This window comes from Osmia bicornis, chromosome 10 (genome assembly GCF_907164935.1).
Source record: "Osmia bicornis bicornis chromosome 10, iOsmBic2.1, whole genome shotgun sequence".
NCBI lineage: Eukaryota > Metazoa > Arthropoda > Insecta > Hymenoptera > Megachilidae > Osmia > Osmia bicornis.
This window is the reverse complement of record NC_060225.1, coordinates 6319114-6346533: the sequence shown is the minus strand read 5'-3', so window position 1 is coordinate 6346533 and position 27420 is coordinate 6319114. Positions and strand designations below refer to the sequence as shown.

Genomic DNA, 27420 nt, shown 5'->3' with positions numbered 1-27420 from the left:
CTCGGAGACCCAACCAGAAACGTTGAGTAAGCTGAATCGTAGTAAAGTCTGTAACATTTATACTTGCCGACTGTGTTCGGTTAGAATTTTCATAGAAAAATGCTGAGCAAGCAATTTAACAAAAACAATTTGTATTGCAATCGTCTGTAATGTCACAATAATCTACGATAATTATTTTACTAATTAAAATGTTTACTGCTGCATGGAAAATTGGCATTTGTTGCGACATGAGAAGCGTAAATTAAATTAATTAATTTGTCTCTTTTTATATATAATGTTTCGTTTCGTTGTTACTTTAAGTACAACCGAATTTTCCGATAGAGCATGAAAATCTGAGAGATAAATCAATGTTCTAGTTCGTTTTTTTTTTGTATCGCTTGATTTCCGGCGGTTCGAATAGTGAAATCTCTACAACATTGTCCGGCGTGCAACGTTTCCCTCTTCACGCCTCGTCGCGCTTTTCAATACATAAGCAAAAGTTCGTTCTCGCCTCCTTCAATTATTCCGCTTCCCGGAAACTGAATTGCAACGAGTCCACTTTCTAAACATCCATCGCGTTTCATCAAGCCGGTTCGCTCTTCGCCATTTATTCGCGAGTTCGCTCGACTTCGCGCGAGGAAAATAATAGAAAAAGGTATTTTCCGCCCAAAAAACATCGCGATCCGACGACTCGAATGTTTCTGTTACGTGATTCGTTTTTCCACCATCCTCTGTGCACGAACATTATAAATTTTTTACTTTGCCCCGTCACAGGGAAAATTTTTCGCCCGACTGTGCAGATATCGATAGAAAAATAAAAAATTTGAAATGGAAATTCAAATTTTCATCTATACCTATAAATTCTATTACTTGTGAAGTGTTACAGTAGCTTTTGTTATCGTGTTCTAATTTCTTTCCCTGAAACATTGCTAATAATTTATCAGAAATGTTTAAAAAATGAAACGAACGTCAATTGGTCCAAACTTCAATTGGTCCAAGTATCTCCAAAGAACATAAACTATTACCGAGTTCATTTTCTCCGCCATTACAATTGATCAAACCGGGTCCAAGGAAGATTTTCTTGAAATTAATGGATGGCACGTGCCCGGTGTACGTCTGATCCAATTCTAATCTGTATGTAGCCAGGATCAAACGTAGTCAGCCCACGTGGAATCCATCGAAACCGAACTAATCACAATGATGAATTGCGTAACCGAACGCAATCGAGACACGTGTACGATGCGGTGAAGCTTAACCACACTGAGTGGTATCGTTTTCTTTTTTTCCAATTCAAATCATTCAACTAGTTTGTCATTTTAATGAAAAATTTCTACTTCAAATTTGTAATACTTTATGTCATAAAATTGCGTCCGGATGGCACTTAGAAAAATTATCAAAAATGAATAATATGATAGAGTAAGTTCTATAACACTTCTGGAAAAAAAAAGTATTTCTATAATCTTCTGTCATATTCGACACCTTCCGTCCGGCTTGGGTAGATTTACCCATAACTACACTGATGGGATTGCATCTGTTACCCCAGCCAGGATTGAGCTTCCTATTTACTTGATTCCTTAGTTTTCTAATTATCTTGTTATTATCCATGACAGTTCATTCCTTTCTGAATCGACACCCTTATCCCACAGTTACGCGAGTTCACGCCTTTTGACACCTTGTTAAATACGACGCTGTTCGTGATGGTTATAGCGTTGGATCGTGGAAGCCATAGAGAAAGAGGTGAAAAGAAATGGGTCACGCGATACGCGTGTCGTTTCGCGAGAATTCTCACGAGGATCTGGTGAATTAAGTTCGCGGATGGTGTAGAGGGAAAAGAGAAACGAGAACGTAGAAATAAACGCGAAAGAGGGGAAAAAAAATATAGCGGCGTTAGGGGGGTGTTCGGTGTGAATGCCGTGGAAAAAGAGAAATAGGCAGATGGAAAAGAAAATCAGAGATTGCGAAGAAAGAAAGGTGAAAAATAAAAAGTCAGCGGAGTCAAAGCACACCGGTGAAATTTTTATTCGCGCATTGAAATAACGCTGTGCCTCTTTTTCATTCACTTTTCGGCGGTACTGAAGCGAAACTAAAGTTATAGAACGCTAGGTCGAGCCCTTAATTAGATTTGGAACGGTTGTACACTCGTTGGAAAGGGATGATTCGCATTTGACACGTGAAAAATGCCGAATTTAAATGCTGGTTGGATCCTGTTGAAACGATTTTCTATGCAAGGATTGCGCGAATTCATTGAATTACTTTCAGGCTGCGTAAATGATTTATCGTTTTAATAGCTAGTGACCGAAAAAATAAATTTTTTCATTTTTGAAGTGCACCATTTAGACTAGGTATAAACTATTCTGTTTTAAAACTGAGGGGATTAACGCACCCCTTGCATAATTGCAAAGTCGTGTAGTGGATTGAATAGTTTTTGAAAGGTGTACCGGCTGCACGGTTTAAAAATTTCTTTCATGAAATTATTTCTAAACTTATACGTGAAAAAGATGAAAGGTAAAATATTTTAAAACCACGATGTTTTAAAGGAATAACTGTGTAACCTATTTTCTGGTATTCAAAATACTTGGAACGAAATTGAAGTCTTTAATTTTATAATTAACAAGTATCCAAATTATTATTAATATAATTTAAGATCTTGGAGAATATATAAAAAAATTCTTTACACCTCTCTTGGCTTTTAGTACTTTTTTCCATATCATGGTTGCATCAATTCAAATTGTTAGAAAAATGAGAGTACGGTATTATATAAAACCTTATTCAACAAACTTTCATTATATGATGCTTATCAAAAAATAATATGTAAAGAAGTTGAGATTCCATAACAAAAAATAAGAGTAAAGAATTATTTTTCTTAATTTAATGGAACGAAAATATTTTGTTTAATTATCTTTTGTTATCTACGAGTAATAGGTTGGTGAAAATCTACTTTGTTAACTGCTATGCTGGAGCTTAACACAGTGATTCAAGATTAACATTTACACGAATCGTATTTGACCTGATTATTTCAATATCGCAAAATGTACATATATGTACGTTCATCGGCAAACAAGCATATTTGACGTCGTTGCTTTCGATAATTTATGAGTATAATTGTAAAACGATTTATTCGTGCCAATAGCGATTGTTTCTGGCGTTCAAATGTTTGTTACCTATTCTGCTTTTCCAAAACGAACAGCAATATTATAATACTATTGATTCGTGTATACATTTACAAATTGAATTAACTTATTCATATGATGAAGCACGTATGCAAAATATCTCTTCTGTTAAACATTTGTTACAAGTTTTATAATATTTTTCAGAATATTAAAAGAGACTTATTGAATGTAGATGATTTCCTTTGAACGTCTATACAAGTTCATCATCTTCAAAGTATTAAAAGGACGCGTAATCGGTTTACGTGATTACAGGATTTAATGTAGAATGAATTTTGCTTGGGCAAATTTTGTTGCACATAGAACTGACGGATAATTAGTGGGAAAAGGCGAAATTTTCGAGCTATTAACGGGCAATTTTTACAAGCATTCTCGCAGTTCCGTCGTTAAAAGGCATTTAAAATGGTTACAGTTCTTGCAAAATGCCTGGGATGCTCCGACTACCTTCTATCAACTAATTTCTCACTAATTAGCGCCAATAATTTTTTGTAAATAGCTTTTCATTTAATTTTACTCAATATTAACTTGTATCGTATTAAAAGGACAAATTCGAAACATGAAAAGTCTCTCATAATTTCATGACACAAATTGTGTAGCAATTAAAAAATTATTAAAGAAATTATAATAATATAAATCATACTTAATTCAGAGTTTACATATTTTGAAATCAATCATTATTTACTATAAATAATATCTAGCCACTTTATATTGCAAGTCTAATTGTAGTTATATTTGTTATTTCGTGTTAAGTTTATATCATCAAATTGTATGAAAACTGTGCAATGATACTGAAATTAGAACCTCAATAGCTTGAAAGATTAAATTTTTTATTCGTATTCATTCATTGATGTCCATTGGAATTTTTTTTAAATTCCACTTTCCATAAAATCGATAGTATCCAATTAAAATTCCTAAAATTCGGATTCAAATGTTATTTTCGAGGCAGAATTACTTTTTGAGCGTTATTTGTCTGAAAAGTGGAAGAGTATTAAACCATCAGGATTTCATTGCAATGAATTGTCAAAATGAAAATTGTCGATATTTCAGGAACAACTTTGAAAACGATCAATTGACGTATCATAAAAATGTAAATGCATTTTATATTTAATCCCTTCGCGATGAATGAACTCCATTCGTTGATATAATTGCGCGACGGAAAATGTAATTTCTGCGAATTGTTGATAAATGACATTGTTGTGGATGTTATTGTCGATGATATATTACCAATGAAATCTTCTTTATCGGTGACGTTCATGTATTCCTATTCCTGGATTCACATGGTAGGTATACGATATCAATTTACACGCTCGAAAAGCTTGTAAATCAAGAGGACAACGCGAAATGTGTCTGCTGCATACGCACCTTTTCTTCTCGACAATTCAGGCATATTTCACACTACGAACTTGTTTAACAATTGTTTTTTGTTCGAAAGGATGCTTGTCACATGAAAGCTCTATATGTGATTTGAAGTCATATCAAACCTATATTACTGCATTCAGTTTATTCCCTTTTTAATAATATATTTCATTCAACATTTTTCATTTATATCTCATTGTTCTATATTGAATAAATAATTAGAGAGGAATGACTGTGTTTTCCTTTTGCTCTTTGGAGCCAAAGGGTTAAAGCAAAGGGTGGCAACGTGCCCCCTTCCCTCTCTCCAATTTTATTTTTCTTTCTACACTTTGATTCGTAATTAAAATTTTTGCTTAAAATGTAGATAAAATTATTAAGGTTATCTGTGATACAAGGTGAAAATGAAAAGAAATAATTTAACTGAAAATTATCATTGGGTTAATGATACAACACTTTTCTCGAAGAAATTCCATAGATAAAATTAAATGAAAATTTAAAATAGTTTGAGTTAGTAAATGATACATTTACCTACAAGGTGATATGAGTGGCTCCTTGGAGGTGTTAGTGTGACAGATTCGGCAGACGCTGGAACCGACCGAGACCAGGCTGCGGGTAAGCTGTTCTTGTTGGCCGACCCCGAGAGGAATTTGCTGCGTGTCGCAGTCATTTAAATTGCAGGACGAACCCTCGGGAACGGTGACCGGCAGCATCGGGATGCTGTGTTCGTGATCCACGTTAACTGGAATCGAAGAGAAGGATACACACGGTTGCTAGTGCATATGTATGATCCAGCACGCTCTGTACACGCGTTTACTTACACCCTATTCGACGTAACGGTCGGTTTTCTCGGAAATTCCATGCCCCGAATATCGATTAATCGACCAACAAATTCGATATATTTCTTTTTATCAAAACGTTTTTTTCCAATCGTTTGAAATTCACTTTGTTTTATACAGTGGATGTAGAAAGCGTTCGCAGAGCAGACAGTTTTAACTGCTGCATTTTTAACGTATCGTCAGTTCGTACGAAAATCGTACGAATATTTATTGAATTTCTTTTTGTTAATTTTGCAAAGAATTCAACTACCTGAAGATCTTTTTTGTTTATTTGTAATATTTATTGGATACATGAATTTTGATACTATCTACTATCTACCGTGAAATAATTTCGAATTGCTAGTTTATAACGCCCTCAGGTGCAAAGTTAAAAATAACAGGAAACAGAGAGAGGGTGGTGAACAGAATACGGTACACATGTATTTCCCACCACGTTCTGCACGCATCTGCGTGTATTTACAGCCTATTAGGCGTAATGGCAGGCTTTGTGGGAATTTACTCCCTAGAATTAATCAATGTGAAATCTGATATTGCCTCTTGAATTACAAGCGGGATGGTATCGTTCGAACTGTGGATGCCAAGTTTCGCAATGACGCTATGTTTTATTAGTACTTAGGTAGGTGTACAGTCTCAAAGCAGGGCTAAGTGTCGCTAATTATGTTATAATAATTTTATGATGTAGTGCTCTCTTCTAACTATTAAAGTCGTTTACCGTCTAATTAATATCTTGTGAAATTTCTGGCGAGAGAGAACAGAAAATAAATAGGATCTCATAAAACTTTGCAGAAACTGTTGCAAATCTTAGAAATATGGTTATTGTATTTGATATTAATTTTGCAATAATTTTGTGGTATTATATTCGTATTTAGATATTGAATTTAATTGAAATGTAGGAACTGTATTAATTCATAAGGGTTTTAAGCAAAGTACATGTACAGAAAATTACAGAAGCAGAAGTTTCGTCAAAAATATTGTAAAAGTAACTATAAAAGTTATATAAGCCCGGTCGTGAACATCTGAAATTCAATTCAATTTTCATGCAAGTCTATTTGCACTGAGTTCTCAGGGAATCTTGTTTCCTATCCTCTACTCCAGAAACTCGAATTCCTCATAAGCAGTGAAATTCTAAATTTTTAGTAAAAAAAATATTCGTGCACTGCTTTCATAAATTTAAATTTAAAAAGTCATTAGATGAAAGGTTGAAAATATATTACCATATTTTATTTCAGCAATCGAGTACTGAATTTCTTCTCGGTTATTTGAACCGAATAATTAATTTAAAATGTACTTACTTGCATCTCCATCGTGATAAACATTTGTCGGCGAAGGCATAACCAAACAACTCAACAGTTTCTCAAGGAATATAATGTAGGAATATTCAGAAGCCACTTAATACAGTAATTTCTATCGGATCTGTTTCTTATTTAAGGCAGTACTTCCGCGTGCAAACGAAGCAAAAGAGAAAAAGGCGAGAAAACGGGAAAATAATGTCGATCTGAATAACCGATAAAACTGTCAGTTCATTTTAGTGAAACAGGATGGTACGCCCTCTTTTTCAATTTGCATATTTTCATCTCGATAAATGACGAACGAATAAACAAATTAAAAAGAAAGCTGGGTTAAAACATGATTTAGGAGATTTTAATTTGTCCAGAATCAATAAATGTTTGACCATTTTTTAGTTATTGATTGTTTCAGTATGATATGAATATATTTTATAATTATTATTCATTATTAAAATCATTTTATATGTTATTGTAAAGTAAATTGGTTCGGATTGGTTTGTATTACATATTTTAATTTCTAGTTGGTCAGTAAAATGACATTGGAAATAATTAATTACAATTGGAAAGTAGGTCGAAATAATTATTTCACTGAATAATAATCATGTATTACAAAATTTGTATTCTGTCAACGTTTTGGAATAAATTTGGTAAAATATTGAATTACAAAAATATTTCAAAACTTGTTGACTGTGAATATGTAATAGAATTTTTTAAATATTTATAGATTTTTCATGTTTAGAATTTTTTCAGATTCCTAATAAAGTAACCAGGTCATTAGTATATTTATTTATGTATTGTTTACTTTCATTATATAAATTTTGTTTAATTTCTACCATGAATTATTAAACAGAATTTGCAATCACGTTTGAATTCAATGTTTCGTTAAATGTCAAACATTTCATTGATGTTCGAGAATAGAAAGAGCCTTTGACTGGTGGCGAGTAATTTTACACAGTTGCGATGAGATTAAAGGATTTCGTCGAAGAATTGTGTCAGGGAAGAAATCAATTTCCAATTACCCTTTTCACGAGTATCTATCATAAATCGAACGAAATTAATGCGCAGACCTGTGATCCCAAAGAGATAAATTGACCTAGCAGAAATTACATTTAATGAGTTATAAAAAAATCATAATTTTCATCAGTAACCTTAGCTACCCCGTTTCAATAATCACTCGTATGTAATTTTCTGGAACAATTTTACAAAACTTTCAGTATAATTGAACTTCCATTTCTGCAATTTAATTTTTTTCAATTATTCTTTTTGAAAGATTATACAGTTGAGACTATTTTATGAATTTAATTTTGTGATGTAATTCAATTTGATTTTGGTATTTTTCAATTAATATTTTTTGAGTTTGTTATGCTTTCTGTACGAAAGATGTTAGATTGCGAGCTGGATATAATTTGTTCAATATTTCTTTACAAAGTAGTGGTTGTTTTGACACGTAATCCCATTATACTGTGCACGAGAGGCTACAGATGTGTAATGCATGAAGAGAACTTTGAAATTGATGTATTGAGGTTCATTTTTCATGATTTTCACCGGTAAACAGATCACCGATACGATACTGCTACAAGCATTTTACATTCTATGGAAGTAAATTTTACGATCTGTACAACGAATGTAATCAATTATGAATTAGAAATTAAAATGCAGTGCTGAAATTTGATAAAGTACAATTAGAAAATTGTCACGTGTATAGATTGCTTGTTTATTAATAGTTAACATTAATTTTAACGTTATTAAATAATGCATACATAGAATGAAATGAAAATATTCAAAATTAAATTTTTCTCACAAATTTTATTCAGTTTTTTATTTAAACATAAATTAAATAAAACATGTTAGAAGAATCTTAAAAGATCATTAAAATTTATAATAGTTATCTTTTATTTTAAAATTCAAATGAGACAGGAAAATACAAAATCGATACTTGCTTCGTTCGCATATTGAAGAATAGCGGAAGAAATGTATCTTAAGACGATGCCCCGTTCATAGGATTATGAAGATTAATTAACTGCAGAAACCGTGCTACCGTCGACGTCGGTAAATTGAATCTTCCAAGTCAGTCGGCTCTCTGATTTATGACGCTATCGCATCGAAGCTTTTTCACGTGAAATACCTGGATTTGCATTGCATTAAATGAAAAGGTCTATCGCTCATAAGCGATTGCAGCCACCTATTCTATGAAACCTTTGTGACATAACGATCCTTTAAGTCGTCCAAGATTAAATTGCATTAGCATCTGTCAAAATTAACAAATATATTTTTTAATATCTTTTACTGTCCAATCACATTTTAAACTTTATATGACAGGAATGTTATTTTGAAATATTTTTATCACTTTCGTTTGGTATTCAGTTTTAGCCTGAATTTTATATTTCCTTATCGGGATTAAACAAAGCGCAGAGTTTTCTCGAGATGTAGTTTCTTGTTTCTCACCCCTGTGTCGGTCCATTTTGCGAACGAAAGAAACGAACAACGATTTTTCGACAATTTCCGTCTTCCTTCCGCGACAACGAACGATGCAGATTGAATTTACTCCGATTCTACTACCGGACGTAACGTTTCCCTCTTGAAATTTACCTTTCGTTGCTCGTATACGGGAAATTTTGTTTTCTCCAATCCACTGTCACGACGAGTCGCGAAACCGCCGAACTTTCCCGTCCTTGGGACGCCGTTCACGGATTTCCTCCCTCGAAATTTTCCACCCTTTACACTGTGACAGAAAAACAGAAACATTCCCTGTAGAAGATCTTCTCTGATGCTTGCGACGTCGCTACTTTCCCCTCTTCGTATCGGATAAAAGACTGCCTTCTAGATCCTTGTTTCTGTGAATTGAAATGGTTCAAGTATTGAGTGCTTGACATGGGGAAAATGGAGACAAGAGAATCCTTTCTTTATTTTCTTATGCGTGGTCTCTCCTGTCAGCATCTTCACAAAATTTTCCATGAATTTTATTTTAAAAAATTGTTATGTATCAAGTTGGGATTTTTTAATTTTTATAAATGGAATACGTTGAAAATTTAATAAATCTTTTCATCGGATTTAATATCAACGAAAAAGGATCAATTAAAATTATTCCAGAGAAAATTTATTTATTTAAAATCATCCAATTACTTGCACGAACCAAATTTTTACCAAATTATTTCGTTCATTAAGAGATCCTTCAGTTAATTCATAGGTATAAGGGTAATTAACGTTTTGTGTGAATGATGTGAGGTAAATTTCTATCGCAAATTAACTTGCAATTCAGCTATATATTTAATATATTTTTTGGTGTTGGAAGAACGAATGATAAAATACAAAATGGAGAAAGGGTACCAAGGAGTGACCTAAATCAGACTCTGGGTCTGATATTGGATTGCTCGCAAGTACTATGCATAAAAGGAATTTATATTAGCGCCGAGGAAAATGTGATGATCAGTGGTTCTCTACCAAATACTTTTATTCAAACCCTTATACAGAGTTTTGTAGCTAATGCAAGCAGTAACTTGACCTACTTAAGAAAGTGAATTGAAAATGTAGAATAAAATCTGTAATACTTTACAAAAAGCAATGACAGTATGTAAAATTACATAGAGCTATATCAAACTTGATAAAAAGCAAGAGTAAAATATTTTATTATTTATTTCTAAATTACTATACCTTGCATAGTATTGGAGATCATTATATTACACCTTTTCACAGTATTTTTTAATATTTTCCCTAAAATCTGATATTATTTTTAAACTCTGATTATGTTTTGATTAAATTCTGTAGAAAACCAGTGGTCAAATATTTTTCGTTGCTTCTTCAATTAAAAAGTCCCGTATTTCGTGGATTTCCATTGATCAATAAATCATATCATTCGACACAAAAGGGTGTTCCTTGGAAAATTGAGAACCAGTAGCAGCAAAATCACAATTTGATGTTGATATACTAGCAAGGGTGTATAAGTGCACATAGAATCTATTGTGAATACCATAGATAGTTCAGTCCATTTCATCTCTTCTGCTTTATCACTAAATATTGCTTGACTTACACCACGGAAACTACTGTAGGTGCCCACAGCCATTTCATTGTTCGCGTTCTGTTCATTCTGTGTTCATCGGCATTTACGATACCCCTTACTATTGTTATTATAGAAGATACTCGAGATTTGTCCTTTTCAAGGAAACGCCTGATTCGATTAGTACAATTAAATGGGGGCCATAAATATACCGTGCGTAGCCATTTATACCATCGTTTCATTTTCTACTTGCTGAGGTACAGAATTGACCCTTGAAAAATAAAAATTACTAGAGTATAATAGACCTCTCCTTATCAGTTATGAGTTAATACCAGTGCAATGTTCTAAATAATACTATAGTGAAATCAGTATCATAAACTGGTCCATGCATCCTAGTCCTAATGCACCTCAGTTTTTTCCATTTCCGGGTACGAATACGATTCAAGCATCGAGACGATATTCAACGGTGCGCAAGAAATAAATTTATGAGTTTCGACTGACATTTATGCGTTCGATAATGTGCTGGATGCAGTAATATCGTTTTGCTCAGGTTGCAATTTCACGCCGGTACGGTGACCAGCGACGGAAACATCCTACCGAAACATATCGTAGGCTATAATGTTCGAGAGGATCCTTCAGGGGACGAGAATCGAGGCTTGTAAGCTCCTTAAAGTCGATTTTGTAGTCGTTTGTCGTGGCTCGCAAAGGATCGGACCGCTGAGAAAAAACCACCCACCACTCTGCTATTCAACTGGCTTCTTCAAAGGATTCTTTGTAGACAAGGATCCTTATGCCCGCGACTGTACAATATTTCAATATTCCTTGCTTTATCAGTGGATTCGTCTATCACTTCTTCATAATTATCTCCGTGTTTATTTGTTTTCCTATTGGAAGCTCGTGCTTGCATCGTTCAAAGCGTGCATCCGACAGAGACTGCTTTGTGACGTTTGCACATACGAAAAACCAGTACAAATGTTCGATTCAAAAAATATCTCCTAGCTATTTTCAGATATTTCTTTTCGTTTTTGAATGAAACCAGAAGCAAACGTGACGGAAGTTTGCGTTCTCTAAAAACGGTATCACTTCTAACAAATTTCGTCCAGAGATTATTTCTTTTTGGTAAATATTTTGTAAAAGTGTACATATCATTGTCTTATAATACTGAAAGTTTTTAAGAAATTGATTTGGAAGCAAAATATAATTTTTGAACGGGGTCTTTAAAGAATTTTGAAAATTTTTGAATAGGATTCACGAATTCGATTGGGGATTCGGAATTTTCTCGATTTTGCAGCTGATGCAGATTAAAGAAACACAAGCTGATGCTTTCAAGCTTTCAATGGATCCCTCTATCCGGACGGGCATGTTGGATGACGTTTTTAACAGTATTAAAGCCTTAAAAGCTAGACGCAGTGGTGAATGAATTTCATGGAACAACGTTTCCTTCGAAAATAATGCATTTTCGAACGAGTTAAGAATTTCAATAATTCTACGTACAATTAAAAACGCGTGTGTAAATTAATTCTAACGTCAGCACACGAGAGGTTGCTGGGAATTTCTGAATAAATTTATCGACACGATTTCTCGCTCTCTCAATTTAATAGAACTGTTTTATGGGAATGGGGTTTACGCGAACGATATACGCGAGAGCAATTACAATTGCAACTCGAACGCAAAGGGGGATGAATCGCGAGAAATTATTTTCACGTTGAACAACGAACTACGATCTGGGTGAAATAAAACGTCGACTGGTAATGCATCGAACGGTACTGGCTAATTAACGGGAACGATTAAAATCCAACTCATTAAATCATGAGAAAGTCGAGATTTCGTCACCTAATTTTGTTTTTTAACACCTGAGATAAAGCATTCGTTGCTTCGATTTTTATTTAATTGCATATTATAATTGAAATGTGACCAACTTGGATAGTATTTCAAGTACAATTAAACGTATATTTTATTACTTTTAAAATTGCTGTTAAATGCAAATCATGCATATTTGTTTCACATATAAATGATCCTAGTTTACATTAATGATATCACGTGACAACCTTTTAACTTCCTTACAAATCGCTAGGTGAATTATCGATCAAAGCGTTTTATCTCTGTTTCAAGTACTTTCGTGAAAATTTATGTGCAGATAAATGTAAACTGTGCACGCGATACTCCAGCACGATGTACAGGATCGTAGTTCATAATTTTTATACTAATCACAGCATATATTAGTCACCAATTTTTCACGGGACATTTATTTATTTCAATTTTGTGTTAATTTTACGGGGTGTTATTAAGTACTGAAATATTAATCCTGAGATTACGTTCGTTGGTAAATGGTCGTCAGAGCAGATGATAATCTTTTCTTAAATAATGTATCAATGTCGTGGATAGTTAGGGTTTCTCATGATAATTTTTTAATTAATGCACCACAGTACAATTCAGAGTCCACGGTAGAATAATCATTTTTAGGAAATATTTAGGTTTACTTTAATTTATTATTTTAGATTTTTTACTTTAGTCCACCATGATCCAAGGATCTAGAATTAAAAATGAGATATTTTCAAGAATAGACTATTAAAATTATTTTTTTTTTTTTCATTTCTTATAAATAAACAATTATTATTTTCTAGAATCTAAAGTATACAAATAAACCTTTATAAGTTTTATTATCGTTATTATCGATAAAAAAGTTATCGACCCGATAAAACTCACGAATGATAGAAAATCGATTAGAATACTTCCGTGTAACGTCGTTTTTTCTGTTCCAACAAAAACCTTTAAACGCCAGCTAATAAAAACGTTCCATCTTCTTTAATCGTTCGGTAAAGCTTATACAGATCGATTTTTATCGGTTGACAGATGCTACGTATCGAGCTTTTACTTGAGATGAAAGCTGGAATCCGTTAAGCGTTTCTGACGACGAAAATATTCTTAGTGCAAGCGGGGTTAACGAGCGTAGAAGTGCAAAAAAAAAAGGGAGAGGACAGGCTCGAAAGTAAGTGAAACTTTCCCGGCTTTTACAGCAGCGAGCCATTCATATCTGTCAGCAGCAAGAAAGAACATATTGCTGTCTGCACAAAAGCATTCTCTCTCGATAGGAATCTCTGCAAGATATCGCTCAATCTAAATACGTACGCTTTTCCTTTGCTCGTTCGATCCACTCCGATGTTCGAGTGTTCGTGCAACGACTCCTTGAAAGGAATGGAATTTTTTAACAGTTGCTGCTCTTCAATTTCTTCTCACTATTGTCGCGTTTCAAAGACGAATGCAATGATTAACGTTTTAACGTGTTGATGTCACTTGAATTTGCATGAAAATCCATCACCTACATAAATTGGAATTTCTTTTTCAACCAATACAGAGTGATAATTCAAGCAATCCCTAGAATTGTGTGGAATTCGTGACTTTTGAATCGCCCTTTATAATTAGAAATTCCCCTAATTAGGTATTTGAACTTATAAATAATAAATTTTATCGAGTTATTGATGAGCAATTAACTATCAAAGAGTTAATCCCTTGCTTTACACTTTTTCTAGAAAATCTACAATTAAGGATAAGCAATCTAGAGTTAATTTTTATTAAAAATTAATGTAATTTTCTTAAGATAGAAGTACAAACTCTATTGTACCTATCAGTGAGTATTAACATTTCATTGGGTAGGACCTTTATAGAGAGTGTGTTAGTAACAGAGGTGGCAAAGATTTATGGTTAGGGAATTACTTGGGGGTCGAATAGGAGTTTGAGGTGAATTTATCGTTCTAAGTTTTCTAATAATTGAAAGCTTCCAAAATCGATCACTTGATCTATAGAATGTTTGATTATTATGAACTACAGTAAATTTTAAAAATTAAAAATAATATTTACAGCTGGTAGTATCCCAGGAAAACAGGTGTAACTTTATGATTTATGAGTAAAACTTAGGCTTGTAATGGTTATGGTTATACTAGAACAAAATGTATACTTCCTTCTTTTATTTGAATTTTTACGCAATAGATCTACAAGGCAGTGTTGCATTTTGCGACTAAAGTTATGAATTCCAGGGGAAATCTTGACGATCGTAAAAGGGCTAGGTGAGAATACTTTATGCCTGGCTTTTATTATGAACATTTCGCATCGGGAAATTGTTTTACGTACAGAATACGGTAACATTCGGCATTCTTTCTGGAACGATAAACGTGGAACAGGGAGAAAAGTACTGTAACTATTAACTCTTTCATTTTCAGTGTACCTATTAACCTACATATTTTAAATTATGAAATAAAATATCATTATCATATATTTTTTTTATATTCACTAGTGTTTAACAACATTGCATAAATTTTAATAAACGAATTTGGAAAATATAAAATGGAATAGTATCCATATTTATAAAAATCTAATTTTCCCATAAATATTAAAATATTTTTATATATCATTTATGTGTTATATAATAAGGATAAAAATAGGAAAAAGTCATTTCTTAGATAATTTGAGAATGAAAGGGTTAAATAATTTGAATATTCAGACATAAAAGTATTGAAAAATAGCACTTGTGGTACATCAATCAGAAACTTAAAGTTCCACCAAATAACAACATAAATCCCTCGTTAAATTCTGCAATATAAAATGGCTGCTTCTCAATTACAACAAACAATGATAAACAATTTCATAGGGATACCGCGGAAATGCACTTACGGCATATCAATTTGAAGGATCAGATCTGAGTGTTCGATTCATAGCAGGCAGAATGTACAAGTTTGTCTGATCTTCAGCGTTAATTACGTTCCCTTCCCGAGGGACCTTGTGCAGTCTTACGCTGAAGATCAGAGGCCAAAATGAGCAAGAAGCCAGCTGTCGTATTCACGTCGGATCGATGAATCTCCACGGGATCCTCGTCGAAAGAGGAGACACCGTGAAACGTACTTTGACGCTCGCCTGATTCCATTTCTACAGATATGTAAGACGGAATTCGCAATATCAAAGGCGGGAAATTCCTGGGGAACCGACGCTTCTTTATTTTTACGGCTTGATCGCGAGCATCATACTCATGAATGCATAGTTTGGAGAAGTGCTGAATAGACGGACCAACAAAGAAGACATCTCCAGAAGTAAATTGAGGATCGAGTGATCTAAACCCTTTGAAACAAAATATTTATCATGTTCAATCGGACAACGCATCGATCTTTGATATCATTTGTAGAATGATATTTTCATTTTTTTTATTATCAAATATGTGCCAAAGCAATCTGCATTGAATTTATGACAATTGCATTTCAAACTCGTAAACTATAAAATAAAATACTTGAAATTCTACTAAAGTTATGTGTGGTATCAAAATTTTTGAAGCGTTTTAAGACTATACGTGCTTCTTGGGTTTATTACATAATTCTCAATAGCAATCGGTATCTCGTAAATCCATATTTTAGTGCGTGCGGTTATACGGTATTGCTCGACGAAGGTTTCCGTCGTGAAACGATAAAGTTTTGGGCTTCACAGTTTGAAAAAGTTTTCCACAAACCATCGTAACCACCTTTTCACCTCCCTGTGGAAAATCAAAGTTATATGTACTATGATAGTCAATAAAAATTGATAAGAAAATTTTCCAAAAGAATAGAGAATTAATGCGTTAATTAAATCGGTCATTTACCCACTGGAGTTCTGTTAATTAAGAAAGGAAACGATTAACAGGTATTGGCTTCCCTTCTATCGTTTCATTCGAAAATAATCACCGAGTACTGTTAGCAGGTAAAATGCTTTGAAACTTCGGAAGCAATTCACGGAGAACTCAATTTCCGTTCGTACAATTATTCTTCGCAATAATTCAGTTGAATGGTACAACGTTCCCGTTGCAAATTGATACGGCTACGATGAAACGTTCGTTTCAGGTAAATAAACTTCCGAGCACTTGCTACGTGTATAGGTGACTCTGCGTGAGATTGCACCAGATTAGTTTAGATTACGCTACCGCTAACTGAATATTCCTAGTTTCTATGTTGACTGTCGGCCTAAATACATATCTCACCCCGCATTGCTACAAGATTCCTCGTGTTTCTTCCGCCTGCAAACGTTTCTTACCCCTTTGTACTCGGGAAACGATTATCACTTGCCATTTCAGATTCTATTTTCCTTCAATTAATAGTATATCAGAAAAGTGTTTAGCATTCCTTTCACTTTTTCCAAGTATAAATTTTAAAAAAGAATCCTTGAATAGAACAATAATTATTTTATATTAGATTTCCATCAGATTTTGATTCGACGATACAAATTTTAAGGGCCAATGCACAAATTTCACTGGCAATTTGACCCCGAAAAAATTCCATTCCACTGTTTATTACGGCTACAAAGGACGTCGAAACGCATCGTACGACCGTTCGAAAAGCTATAAAACGTTCTGAAATTTGTTTGAAAGTGCGGCGTTCGAGTTTCACGGCGAATCGTTGGGAAAGAATTTCGCTGACCAAACAAGAATTTGCTCGTCCCCTGTCAGTTGTCGGAACGTCGATCTATTTTTCGACAGATTGATTACAACGAATGAAAAATGGATTCTCTGTAACAATATATCAAAGGGAGGAACACCTTGCACGCCCGAAAAATGGGCATCAAGTGTAAAGACAGTCGAATGAAAAGTTACTGATGTTTGACAGTATATTATTCATATATTAATTACTAATTAAAATTCTCATATTTTAAATTTAAATTAGATCAGAAATGTCGCGATTTATTACACTGCTCTTCTTGGCTTAAAAAAAAAGTTTTAATAAATTACAGCGATACAAGTTTCAATAATTAATAAACATTCCAAATGACCTATTTTTAAATTGTTTCCTGTTTCAAACTTTAACCGCATAAAAAAATGTTAATAAAGTTGACTGAAACAACAGAGATAAAAATGTCTATTTTATTTCAAGAACAACATTATAGAGTTAGTTCAACATCAAAGGAAATGCAACTCGAATCTGAGTACGTACATGTAACGAAGCTTATACAAAGCAAATGATAATAAAAGAAGCTTTTGTTTCAATCGCGAAACAAACACTCAGTGTTTTCTATCGTTCGCTAGAGCATATCCGAAAACTATGGGAAGCAAATGTAATTTGCGGTGCTTTGAAATTCCAGGCACAGAAAAAGCTACACTACTGATACCGCGCCCAAACAAATATCTACCTCGATGATGCAGTAAAAGTGCATCGCACGTACAACCGAGCTTTTATTTCTTTCGCTTCATTTTCCAACCGGTCGTTGCGGAGGTTCCTTTTCATTCTGTTTTCGTGTCTTCGCGGACCTGTATACGATTTTCTTTGCTCACAAAAACTTTTAATCGTGCTCCAGACAATTGGATATTTTTCTTGTCTAGACTGTGGTTATATATATTCAGAAAACGAGATAAAATAGTTAGCCATTTATTATTAGATCAGGAAAATAATTATTATTTTCTTTTATAATAAAAGAAAGATATTTCCAAGTAGAAAGCCTAATTTCATTAATAATTAGAATGTAATTATTTATCAGAAGTACTCTCAATTTGAATCTGCCTGTAAGGATCAATAAATTCATTATTTAATACGTGATAAGTATTCGACAATTTCACAGACAGTTAAAGGATAGACGTTTATATTCTCCTTTGGTTGAAACAGGTTGTCAGGAACAGAAAACAGAATCAAGAACAGCCGATGAAAAGTCAATGCTGTTCGTAACGACGAGCAGCAGTATTTTCTGCGTAGCTAAATTGGATTGGCAGTTTATTGGCAATATTCGTTTGGGTGGCGTTACGCCAAGCCTTCGTGTTCTCTCTGACCGGCAAAAATCTTTCTCCTTCTCTCTCTGTTCCTATCTCGTTGTCATCGTACCCCCTGTCCTCTCTATCGCCTACACGCCGGATGCAAGTTTCCTCGATCCTAGCAAGGCTGGAATATCTCATCTCCTGATAACGATTCCGTACCTGCTGCCAATTCGTCCCAGTGACACCGTTTGCTACAACTTTTCGTCGAATAAAACATGTTAGTTAAAATATTTTTCTATCTAGTGTAGAGTTCTATGGTGGTATAGGATTCTTCTATCAAATATTATATTACTTTTAATAAAAATTAGTAAGCATTAGAATTATCATAGAATTAAAATTAGAGGAACTGAAATTAAAGTGGTAATCTAAATTATTAAATAGGAATATTAAAATAAAGAATTAATTATTGATATTCCTAATTGCCTATAATCCGTGTGGTAGTATATATTCTAATTTTCTAATATTGAAATTCTAAAAATTCTAACAGTAAACCAATGACACACCTAGGGGTAAATAAATTAAATACTGAAATTGAAAACTTGAAATTTCTACATTTTTCGTATGTCAAATTTCACTGTAACAATCAATGTGTCAAAGAATATTCCAGTAAGTGCCCACTTGTTGTCGACAAGAAAAGTATCAATAGAAATGTTTTCCGCACCGATGCTTCTCTTTCCCCTGTTCCAATGTTTCTTTCTTCCTCGAACTTTCATACTAGATATTTGTCGTATGTCTCAACGCGAAACACGCAACTTCCTCTCTGTTTGTTTTATCCCTTTTCAATGGTCTGTCATTCATCGTGACACAAAGCTTACTCCCGAAAACCTGGTCGCAAATGGAACAAGGCGGAAAGATTCGCGAGTTGTTAAAAGTTCTGATAACTGTGCAAGCGAAAACGTTGCCAGACGAACATCGGTTGTGTACGCGAGTCTTATCTTTTGCGCAAAGTTTCAACGAATTTTAGAAATATACGTGAGAAAGCTTGATAACTGGGGATTATGTCATCGGAAGCTTTTAACCCAGAGGGAAATGCTTTAGATTAGGCTGGATTAAGATGTCAAATATCCCATGCATCAACCGATGTTCCATCACGAAAATAATTAGATTTATATATGTTTACATTCTATGATTTAACGAAAAATTTGAGAACTTTTAGGAAAAATATTAATTTAATAAACTAATAATCCAAACGAATACGAATTCTAAATATATTCTAACATACATCGAATCATTTTCACCCTAATCGAGGGAAGGAATTCTATAGTAGGTAGCAACAAAAAGAAATGTTCCTTTTTTGGATCGACCTAGATGAAAATATTGTAGTCGACCCGGCGTTTCGTTGAATGAAGCTCCTCGTGAGATTTTCGGGTGGTCGTTTCTTACCAACGAAATTTCAGTGCGTTGCTTGAAGGCGTGTTCCCAACGGGAATGAACGACGTCGCGCATACCGAAGAAGTTTACTTTGATGCGTCCTCTTGGGTGCATCGTGCTGCATGCAATCTGCAAATGCGCCGGCTAAGTCGAGTCCCGTCTATTCCCTCCAACCTCGTGGCCATGTTGTCTGCTTGTCTGAATGCTCCTTTCTTGACCACCTGTCATTTATTTTTATTCGTTGCTCCAAGGTAGCGAGGATAGTTCAGTTTAACACACCGGATGAAATTTACGAAGGAAATTTCGGACCCATTAGCTGATGAAATTCTTTCAAAACTTTTGTCATGAAACAGTTTACTATCCGAGCTGTAATTTTGAATAATTGCACTGCAATTGCATTACACGTCACTGAAATTTTTGTTTATGTATAGTGAAATTTGTGTTAATAAAAATTCTTTTAAAAGGAGTAAATATTTCCAAGTAGAAATCTCAGTTGAAATTTGATTAGTTGAATTCCAAATTGGGGTTAAGTTAAAAATTTAATTCTTAATAAATTAAGATAAAATTTCATTTGAATTTGCAATTGAAATCTAAATATTCTAACGTGTTCAAATTGCAATTACTATCGTAATTAACAAAAACCTTCGACGCACGTTCATTAAAAATACGTATCAATTAAACCAGCCCTTATATCGAATTTTTCCTTTTTTCCCCCAACAGCAATAACAGCAACAGAAATCGAATTTCCATATGGTTTATGAGCAAACAAAAAATGTATGTGTACAGAAATATGTAACGAGTTTCAAAAATCGATCGGGGGTCCGTTACGGTCTCGTGTTTCTATCGTTCGCGAAATTTTTGGCAGTCTCCGCGATAGGAACCGTTTAAAAAATCGTATATCGCGATACCTGTTTACGTTTTCCAGGGTTTATACGGGGAGGCCCTTTCCTGCCATGGTGATTTATGACTCATAAACGTATCCCATCGTGCCGACCGATTTCCACAAATATACGGCAGATCGAGAACGTTATTGCGAGTCGGCCGGGGTTATACGTTCCGCGCAATCAGCGGATTAAATCGTTGCCCGTGCCGCGGAGAGTTCGAGATCTATTTTTTATTCACCGGAGACGCCGGTTATCGCGGGCAAAATACAACAGCGAACGCCCTCGAAACGCGTCTCGGTATCGAGAAATGCTTAAATAATGTGCGCACCCCGGGAACATCGTTTCCTCTTTCCTTTCGCTGTTATTAACTCGGCGAACATTAAGTGAACAAAAATGTTTAGCCGAGATCTAGGTGGGTAAAAAATATGTTTCCACTCCACTTGTGCGATAAATAGAAAATGTTGGGTAAATATACAATACTCCCAATTTTTATTTTTTATATTTCGTCCATTTTGAGGAACTTCTTGAGACATTTACAGATCATTACATACTACGGCTAAAAAATTAAAAAATGGTAAATAAGAAAGAATAATTATCTGTATAAAAGCTGGGAAGAAATTTGAAATATCAGAATATTAATTTCTATATAATGGAGCAGAGATATGGTTTATAATTAATATGCTACGTGGTTGCTAATGAGAATATTTGCCTTAGCATCTGTAATTATTATTTTATAATACGATATCATACATTATTGCATCATATCATGATAATATCTAATTGCAATTATTTGAAAATTTTCAGCTGTACAGAAGAGAATAATCATGCTTGAATAATTACAAATTTTTTTGCAGAATGACATATTAACAATGAAAGTATTTGATGAATATGATAACATGATTCTGTTATATCGTAAATCATTTTTACGTATATTATTCAAACGTGTAAATTCTGTCGTTCAGAGACGTATTAAGCCGAACAATTCTTGGTTATTCTATAGCCATTCATGCTCGATGTAGCACTTATCTTAAAAGCTCGAAAGCTTTCGGCATTTCAGTATTGGTCGGATTTCATCCACGAATGAAAAAGATTACGCGTGAAAGTGTGACTGAATAGCTTGAAAAAAAGGGCTTTGTAGAATGCGTATCCATGAAACGGTGAATATATCGTTCCTATTCGAAAAAAGGGGGGTGTCGGAAAATAAAACGGACCTCCTTTCAAAGAACCACAATGCTGTATCAATCTTCATAAAAATATTTTCATCTATTCCGTTAAGATTTCTTTGATTGTACGTGAGAGTAGACTGAGTATATAAATTAGAGTGTTAAATTCTATTTTAAATCATTTTCCATTTTCTAAATTTCTCAATTTCAATAGAAATTCAAGTAGGTACGTGTCACCTCTAAATGAATAATCAAACGTTAATTTAAGCAAGATAGCTTCCCAATGTTCTCATCTTAAAAGAAGTTCGTTTTTTCTGCGAAGAAAGGAGCAAATGTGCTTAGGACTTGAGTTGAAGACTCCTTTGTTTGAACCGTCAAACAAACTGTGACCTATTATTCGCAATTACACCCTTGAAAGATCTTAAGAGTTGGATCAAAGATATAAGAGAAAGATTTTTATCGAGGTATTTTTCCTGCATACAAAGAAACTTTTCCTTCTTAGAAACTTCAATTCTCATTCAAATTTCCCTTTTTCTCAGACAATAATGTTAGCAAAGCTTCCTTTGTTGTATTTTTCTATTGTTCTATCTTGACCACCCGAAGATACTGTCCTTTTAATGATACTATAATTTCACTTCTCATGAACCATCAATTTATCAACCACATAATTATAGTGATTAATATTTATTCCTTCAAATGCTAGACATGTTCTATCTCAATTTCTATATCAATTTGAAAAGACATCCCGAATATCTAACAATAATCCATGTACATCGTCCGGGTATAAGATTCCATAACGAAGGAAAGGGTAGTTTCAGTCGTAACGATCTATCCGCCATAGCGTGTCCATTGTTCACGGGCAAGATATTTGAGAACACCGGCGTCCAAATATCTCTCGCCATTCGAACTGCTGTCTAAGTAATCCGTAGAAGTTTTGGGCTAGCATGGGCTACCTCCTCGGACAGGAACAAAACCAGTTCGCGATTTGACAATCGGCGAAGTTATCGTACCGAGAGCCCACAGGCGTCTTCTTGTCCTTGCTTTCGAAAGTTTGTCTACGGTAAATTGTACGGAAATCAAGCAACCAACCGCAGATCTAGCTTCCGCTTTACGTCATTCGAGTGTCAATTGAAATTCGTAAATTATGTCTTCAAGATTTTCAAAAACCCTCGTTCAACTACAACTCTAAAATGAATTCATCGGATGAAATATCTCAGTCTCATTAGCAGCATTTACGAAATAAGTGCATTGAAAATGAATGAAAAAACCACCCTTGATAAATGACACTTTTGCATCACAACCTGGTAAATGAATCGCGCGAAGCGAACAAAGATTCGCGTCGCTAAAATTCTAATTTCACGTATATAAAACTGGTTCCGTGAATATCAGAATAAAGAGAGCCACGGTTGAGTGTCAGTCTCCCGTCCGATGCTTAATGAGTCGCGATGAAATTTACTGGCAATTTCTAAAACGCGTTTAGCGAGACGCGCCACGCTTCTTCTCGTCTCGTCTTTTGAAATTAGTCGAAACTCGTTCGCTCCCTTTGTGCCTAGGTGGTCTGAATTTCCGCAGGCCATTCGCGTTACTCCAAGTGAGAAAACTGGGAAGCTCGTCCGAAAATTTAATATCAAACTTCATCGTCACGCGAAATTTACTCGCAAGCGTGCACTCTCGCGAGAAAGAGGGACACGTTTCGGTTCGAATGCATCCAAGACGCGACGTCAGTTCGCGAGATTCAACCATTCCACTGTGTCGAGAAAAGCCTTTGTTCGTCGTTTAAATTCAACCTTTCGTAAAAGCTTGAAATATTCATTAAGTATTTTCAACGGCTATGTTTTATTTAGTGCAGTATTTTGAAAGATATGCACGTTGACTCGTTTGTATATTCAGTTATCCATCTATGATTTACTGTACTCGATCCTGTCCAGAGGGATTCAAATTAGTCAAATTAATCTGGCTTACTAATAGTGTTCGATCATTTACAATCAATACTGTAAGCGATAGTCACCCGCGTGTACAGTATACGTGATAGTGTTACTGTAATTTGTGTACCTAGTTACAGTGTAATGAAATAATTAAGGAAATTCGAAGGAAACGATGAATATTTTGGGATGTGAAATCATTTTGAACTTTAATGAACCTGTAAATAGTACTATTTGATCATCGTGTTTATTTGAAAGAAATATCCTTTGAATTTTACAATGATTAAAAAATAAGGACAATTCGTAAAGGAATATCGAATTTTTTATTTTCCTACAACACCAGTATCCGTTGATTCATTCATTTCCATGATGCATCGGCTGCTGCATTAGCAACTTCGAAGCTGAAAATTAAATTCCAACCGAAGCGTACCTTTCGCCCGTGAAGTTTGATTCGCTCTACCGAATCATTTAGAAACGTGATCCTCCAGTCTCTTCGAGCATCGTAAATGAGCCGACCATCCATTCGGATATGTATGCATGAGAGGAAAATACAATTAGAATACTCTAGCAACGTACAGGAGTAACGAATTACTCTTCACCCTACAGGGGAAGTTTATTTGACGATAATTATAACATGTTGCACGGCCGTTTGCATCTTTCAATTATACAAGGTGTTTGCACAGGTTAAAATGAAATTTGTACAGTTTATTAACGTGTTGACTACCTTGTTATCCAGCAGTCCTGTTATTACATCAACAAATTATATTTGAAAAATTAACGATTCTGTTATGATTTGAGTTTAAGTTTCTTGTTTCAACCTGAGAAAATTCATTTTTGTCAGATTTAATAAATAAATTTGTTATAAATATCCTGTGAACTTGTAAACTAAATTTCTGGTTAGAATAGCTGTTGAACTCGTTGGGGCACCAAAATCACGTTTTCACGTAGCTAGTTTTTCCTTTGAATTGATGGTAGACCGCGGCCATTAATTAATGGTCAGGATTAATTGTCATTTGTCCGGAAAGCCACCTCTGAATCACACGCAAAACAGCGTGCGGTCCTGTACGTAGTTCGCATTGTGAACCACCTTAAATTTTGTCATTGTCCCTGCGAGTGGTCAGCTGAGGTAATTGGTACGGGAAAAACTTTTCACGGAGGAAACGTCCGAAACGCTTTTAATTGTAGTTTCGCGCTACGTGGGCGGGAAAGTGGAGTCGCGAAATTAATTATGAAACGATACCGTAACCAAGTCCGTGGTCGGACCGGTTTCCGGTGTTGGAACATTTTATGACTCTGCACGGACAACAATTTACTTTATTAATTACCGTGCCACGTAAGATCGTCAACCGGGGAAATAAATTTTCGATGAATCCTTGAAACACGACTCGTACGGTTTAGGTAGATGAAAAGTATACTTCATCATCACGTGTAAAGTATCAAGAATATGTCTATTTTTCAACAATCAAAAATGTAGTAAATTAAAATTACAATTGTTAAAATTATTATCAAGTTAATCGCATCCCTTTGGTTAATCCTCGGACGGCGGACCAGGGAGAGAACCACAATTTCAATTTAATTTTCAATTTCGTATCATTTTCATTTTCAAAATTTTCCATAATATAATGTTGTAAAGTACTCTTGGTCGAAAAGGAAGTTCCTCTTTAGGTTTCCTAATCTTGTCTACTTACAATTCGTTAAGAGAAGAGAGGTGGAAAAAAGGTCGAGTAGCAAGGGAAATGCAAATATAAACGAATCTCTCAGTTATGAAAATAGCATCCCCTTGAAAGGGATTGTTTAAACGCGTACGTCTCGAGTAATCTTCATGTGAATAGTTCAAGGATACCTCAACACTTGAGCTCTTTCACGAACAAACCTTTTATGCGCTAATTAACCAGTTTTTCTGTTTATTTCACAGGTGTCCTGGATGCGTAAAAGGGACATGCACATCCTTAGCACGGGGATCTCCATGTACACGTCGGATCTAAGGTTCCAAGTGATCCATCCCGAGAAATCGGAGAACTGGACGCTGCAGATCAAGTCTCCTCAAGAACGAGATTCCGGGGTTTACGAGTGCCAGGTCAGCACGGAACCAAAGATGTCGTTGAACTACAGCTTGAACGTGATCGGTAAGTGCATTCTATATTATTCAGACGGTGATACAAGCAACGACACTGGCGATGCTTTTCCTTTTCTTACGAAATCCTCGATGAATATTGGAGCAATCGATGGAACCATTTTTGTATCTTAAGATTTTTACGGATTTACTCTACTTCCTTTTTAGTAAAACGTTTCTGACGTTTGAAAATTATAAAACGTAGCATGAACCCGCGAACAAACTACTTTAATAGCGGTTGCTGAAATTAAGGTATACTATAAACAGACTAACTTCAATATTGGCATAACTGGCTAGGCGAGAACTTAATCTTCTCAGTTCAATAACTTAGCAACTTGCAACCGAATTCTCGTAAACTTTCCGCGTTCACTGTGAAATTGAAGGCAACGCTTGTGGCAAATTATGTCCACGTTTTCGCTTGGCAAAGATAGAACCAAGATTCATTAAAGATTCTGAAGTTACAATGAAAATTTCTGAAATTAGAATGGTTCTTTAAGGAGAGTTCGGGATAGCAATTTGATTGCAATCGACTGTAGATTGAAATGCATAAAATTATCCCCTTTCTTTTTCCTAATTTGACTGTTCCATAGATATGGTTTGATTTGTCACTTTTGGACGATGGTTTGTGACAAGAGCGTGACTCGGTGTTATAAGGCTGAAGGTTTACCCCCTTCAGGGCAACATGGAAAGCGTGTTCTGTAACTCGTGGTACATAATTACCCTGCGACACGATATTATCGCGTTTCACTTATCTTAGCGTGTGTCTAATCAACGAGAGACATACAATCTTATCGTTACATTCTGTGACAATATCGTGCAGGAATAGCAAGTTATTTTTGAGTAGAAAAATTGAAAAACTACCATTAATGGATTTTTCTCGTTTTCATTTCAAAATTAAAGTTTGCCAGTACATAAAATCTATTGAATCTGCCTATTTCTATTTTATCTGTGATAGGTAATAAAATATCACGTATGGAATAAAATTTGTTGCCGAAGATTGAGAATAAAAGTATCGTCTGCAGACACCTATCGTTAATCCCTTGAATGGCTGCGCCAGAAAATCCGCGTATCCGCGTCGCTTACGTGGCTCAAGCTGAAAACGTCTCAAGCACGAATCCCGGCTTACAACGCTTGCGAAAAGCCACAGCAGACGCAACAATCCATTGACAATTGTTATCTAAAAAGAAACCTGGGAAAAAAAATAATACTTGATCCTTCTTCGTATCGGTCTAATCTTATCGCCAAATGCAACGTCTGTAAGAAGAAACAGTTGAAATTTTATGTAGCTCGTCTGGCGGATGTAGAATCGTGTACATAGACGAGGGTTGACATTAAAATCTTGACAAGATAGACGAGCAACGGAGCTCGAGGAGTCATAATTGTGAACACAGACAAAGAAAATGGGAGGTATGAGATAGTAGATGCAGGCTCAGGTGGGAAAGGAAGGTTTTGCGATGAATATTGGCGTAACTAGGATTCTTTTCTAGGGTGGAAAAGATTTTTTAGTTTTATTAACAGGGTGAAGTGTTTTATATCTTGCATTTGTATTACGAAATTTTATGAGAAAGTCTTAGAATTTTAGATTCTCGGAATCTC

At 34.7% G+C, this 27420-nt stretch overlaps 1 protein-coding gene and 1 long non-coding RNA gene across 2 annotated transcripts in view; one reads left to right on the top strand and one right to left on the bottom strand.

The window, feature by feature from the left end:
• Positions 1-27420, top strand: part of LOC114871252 (zwei Ig domain protein zig-8) — a 219763-nt gene that overhangs the window by 109302 nt on the left and 83041 nt on the right. Inside the window, exon 3 of the mRNA XM_029176926.2 lies at positions 25627-25837. Within this exon, the coding sequence (XP_029032759.1) occupies positions 25627-25837 (211 nt within the window). The remainder of the gene's footprint in view (positions 1-25626; positions 25838-27420) is intronic.
• LOC123988211 lies at positions 16083-16705 on the bottom strand. Its single transcript, XR_006829778.1, has 3 exons — positions 16614-16705; positions 16239-16517; positions 16083-16133 (listed from the first exon to the last, which is right to left on the bottom strand). It is a non-coding gene; the product is annotated as an uncharacterized LOC123988211 (long non-coding RNA).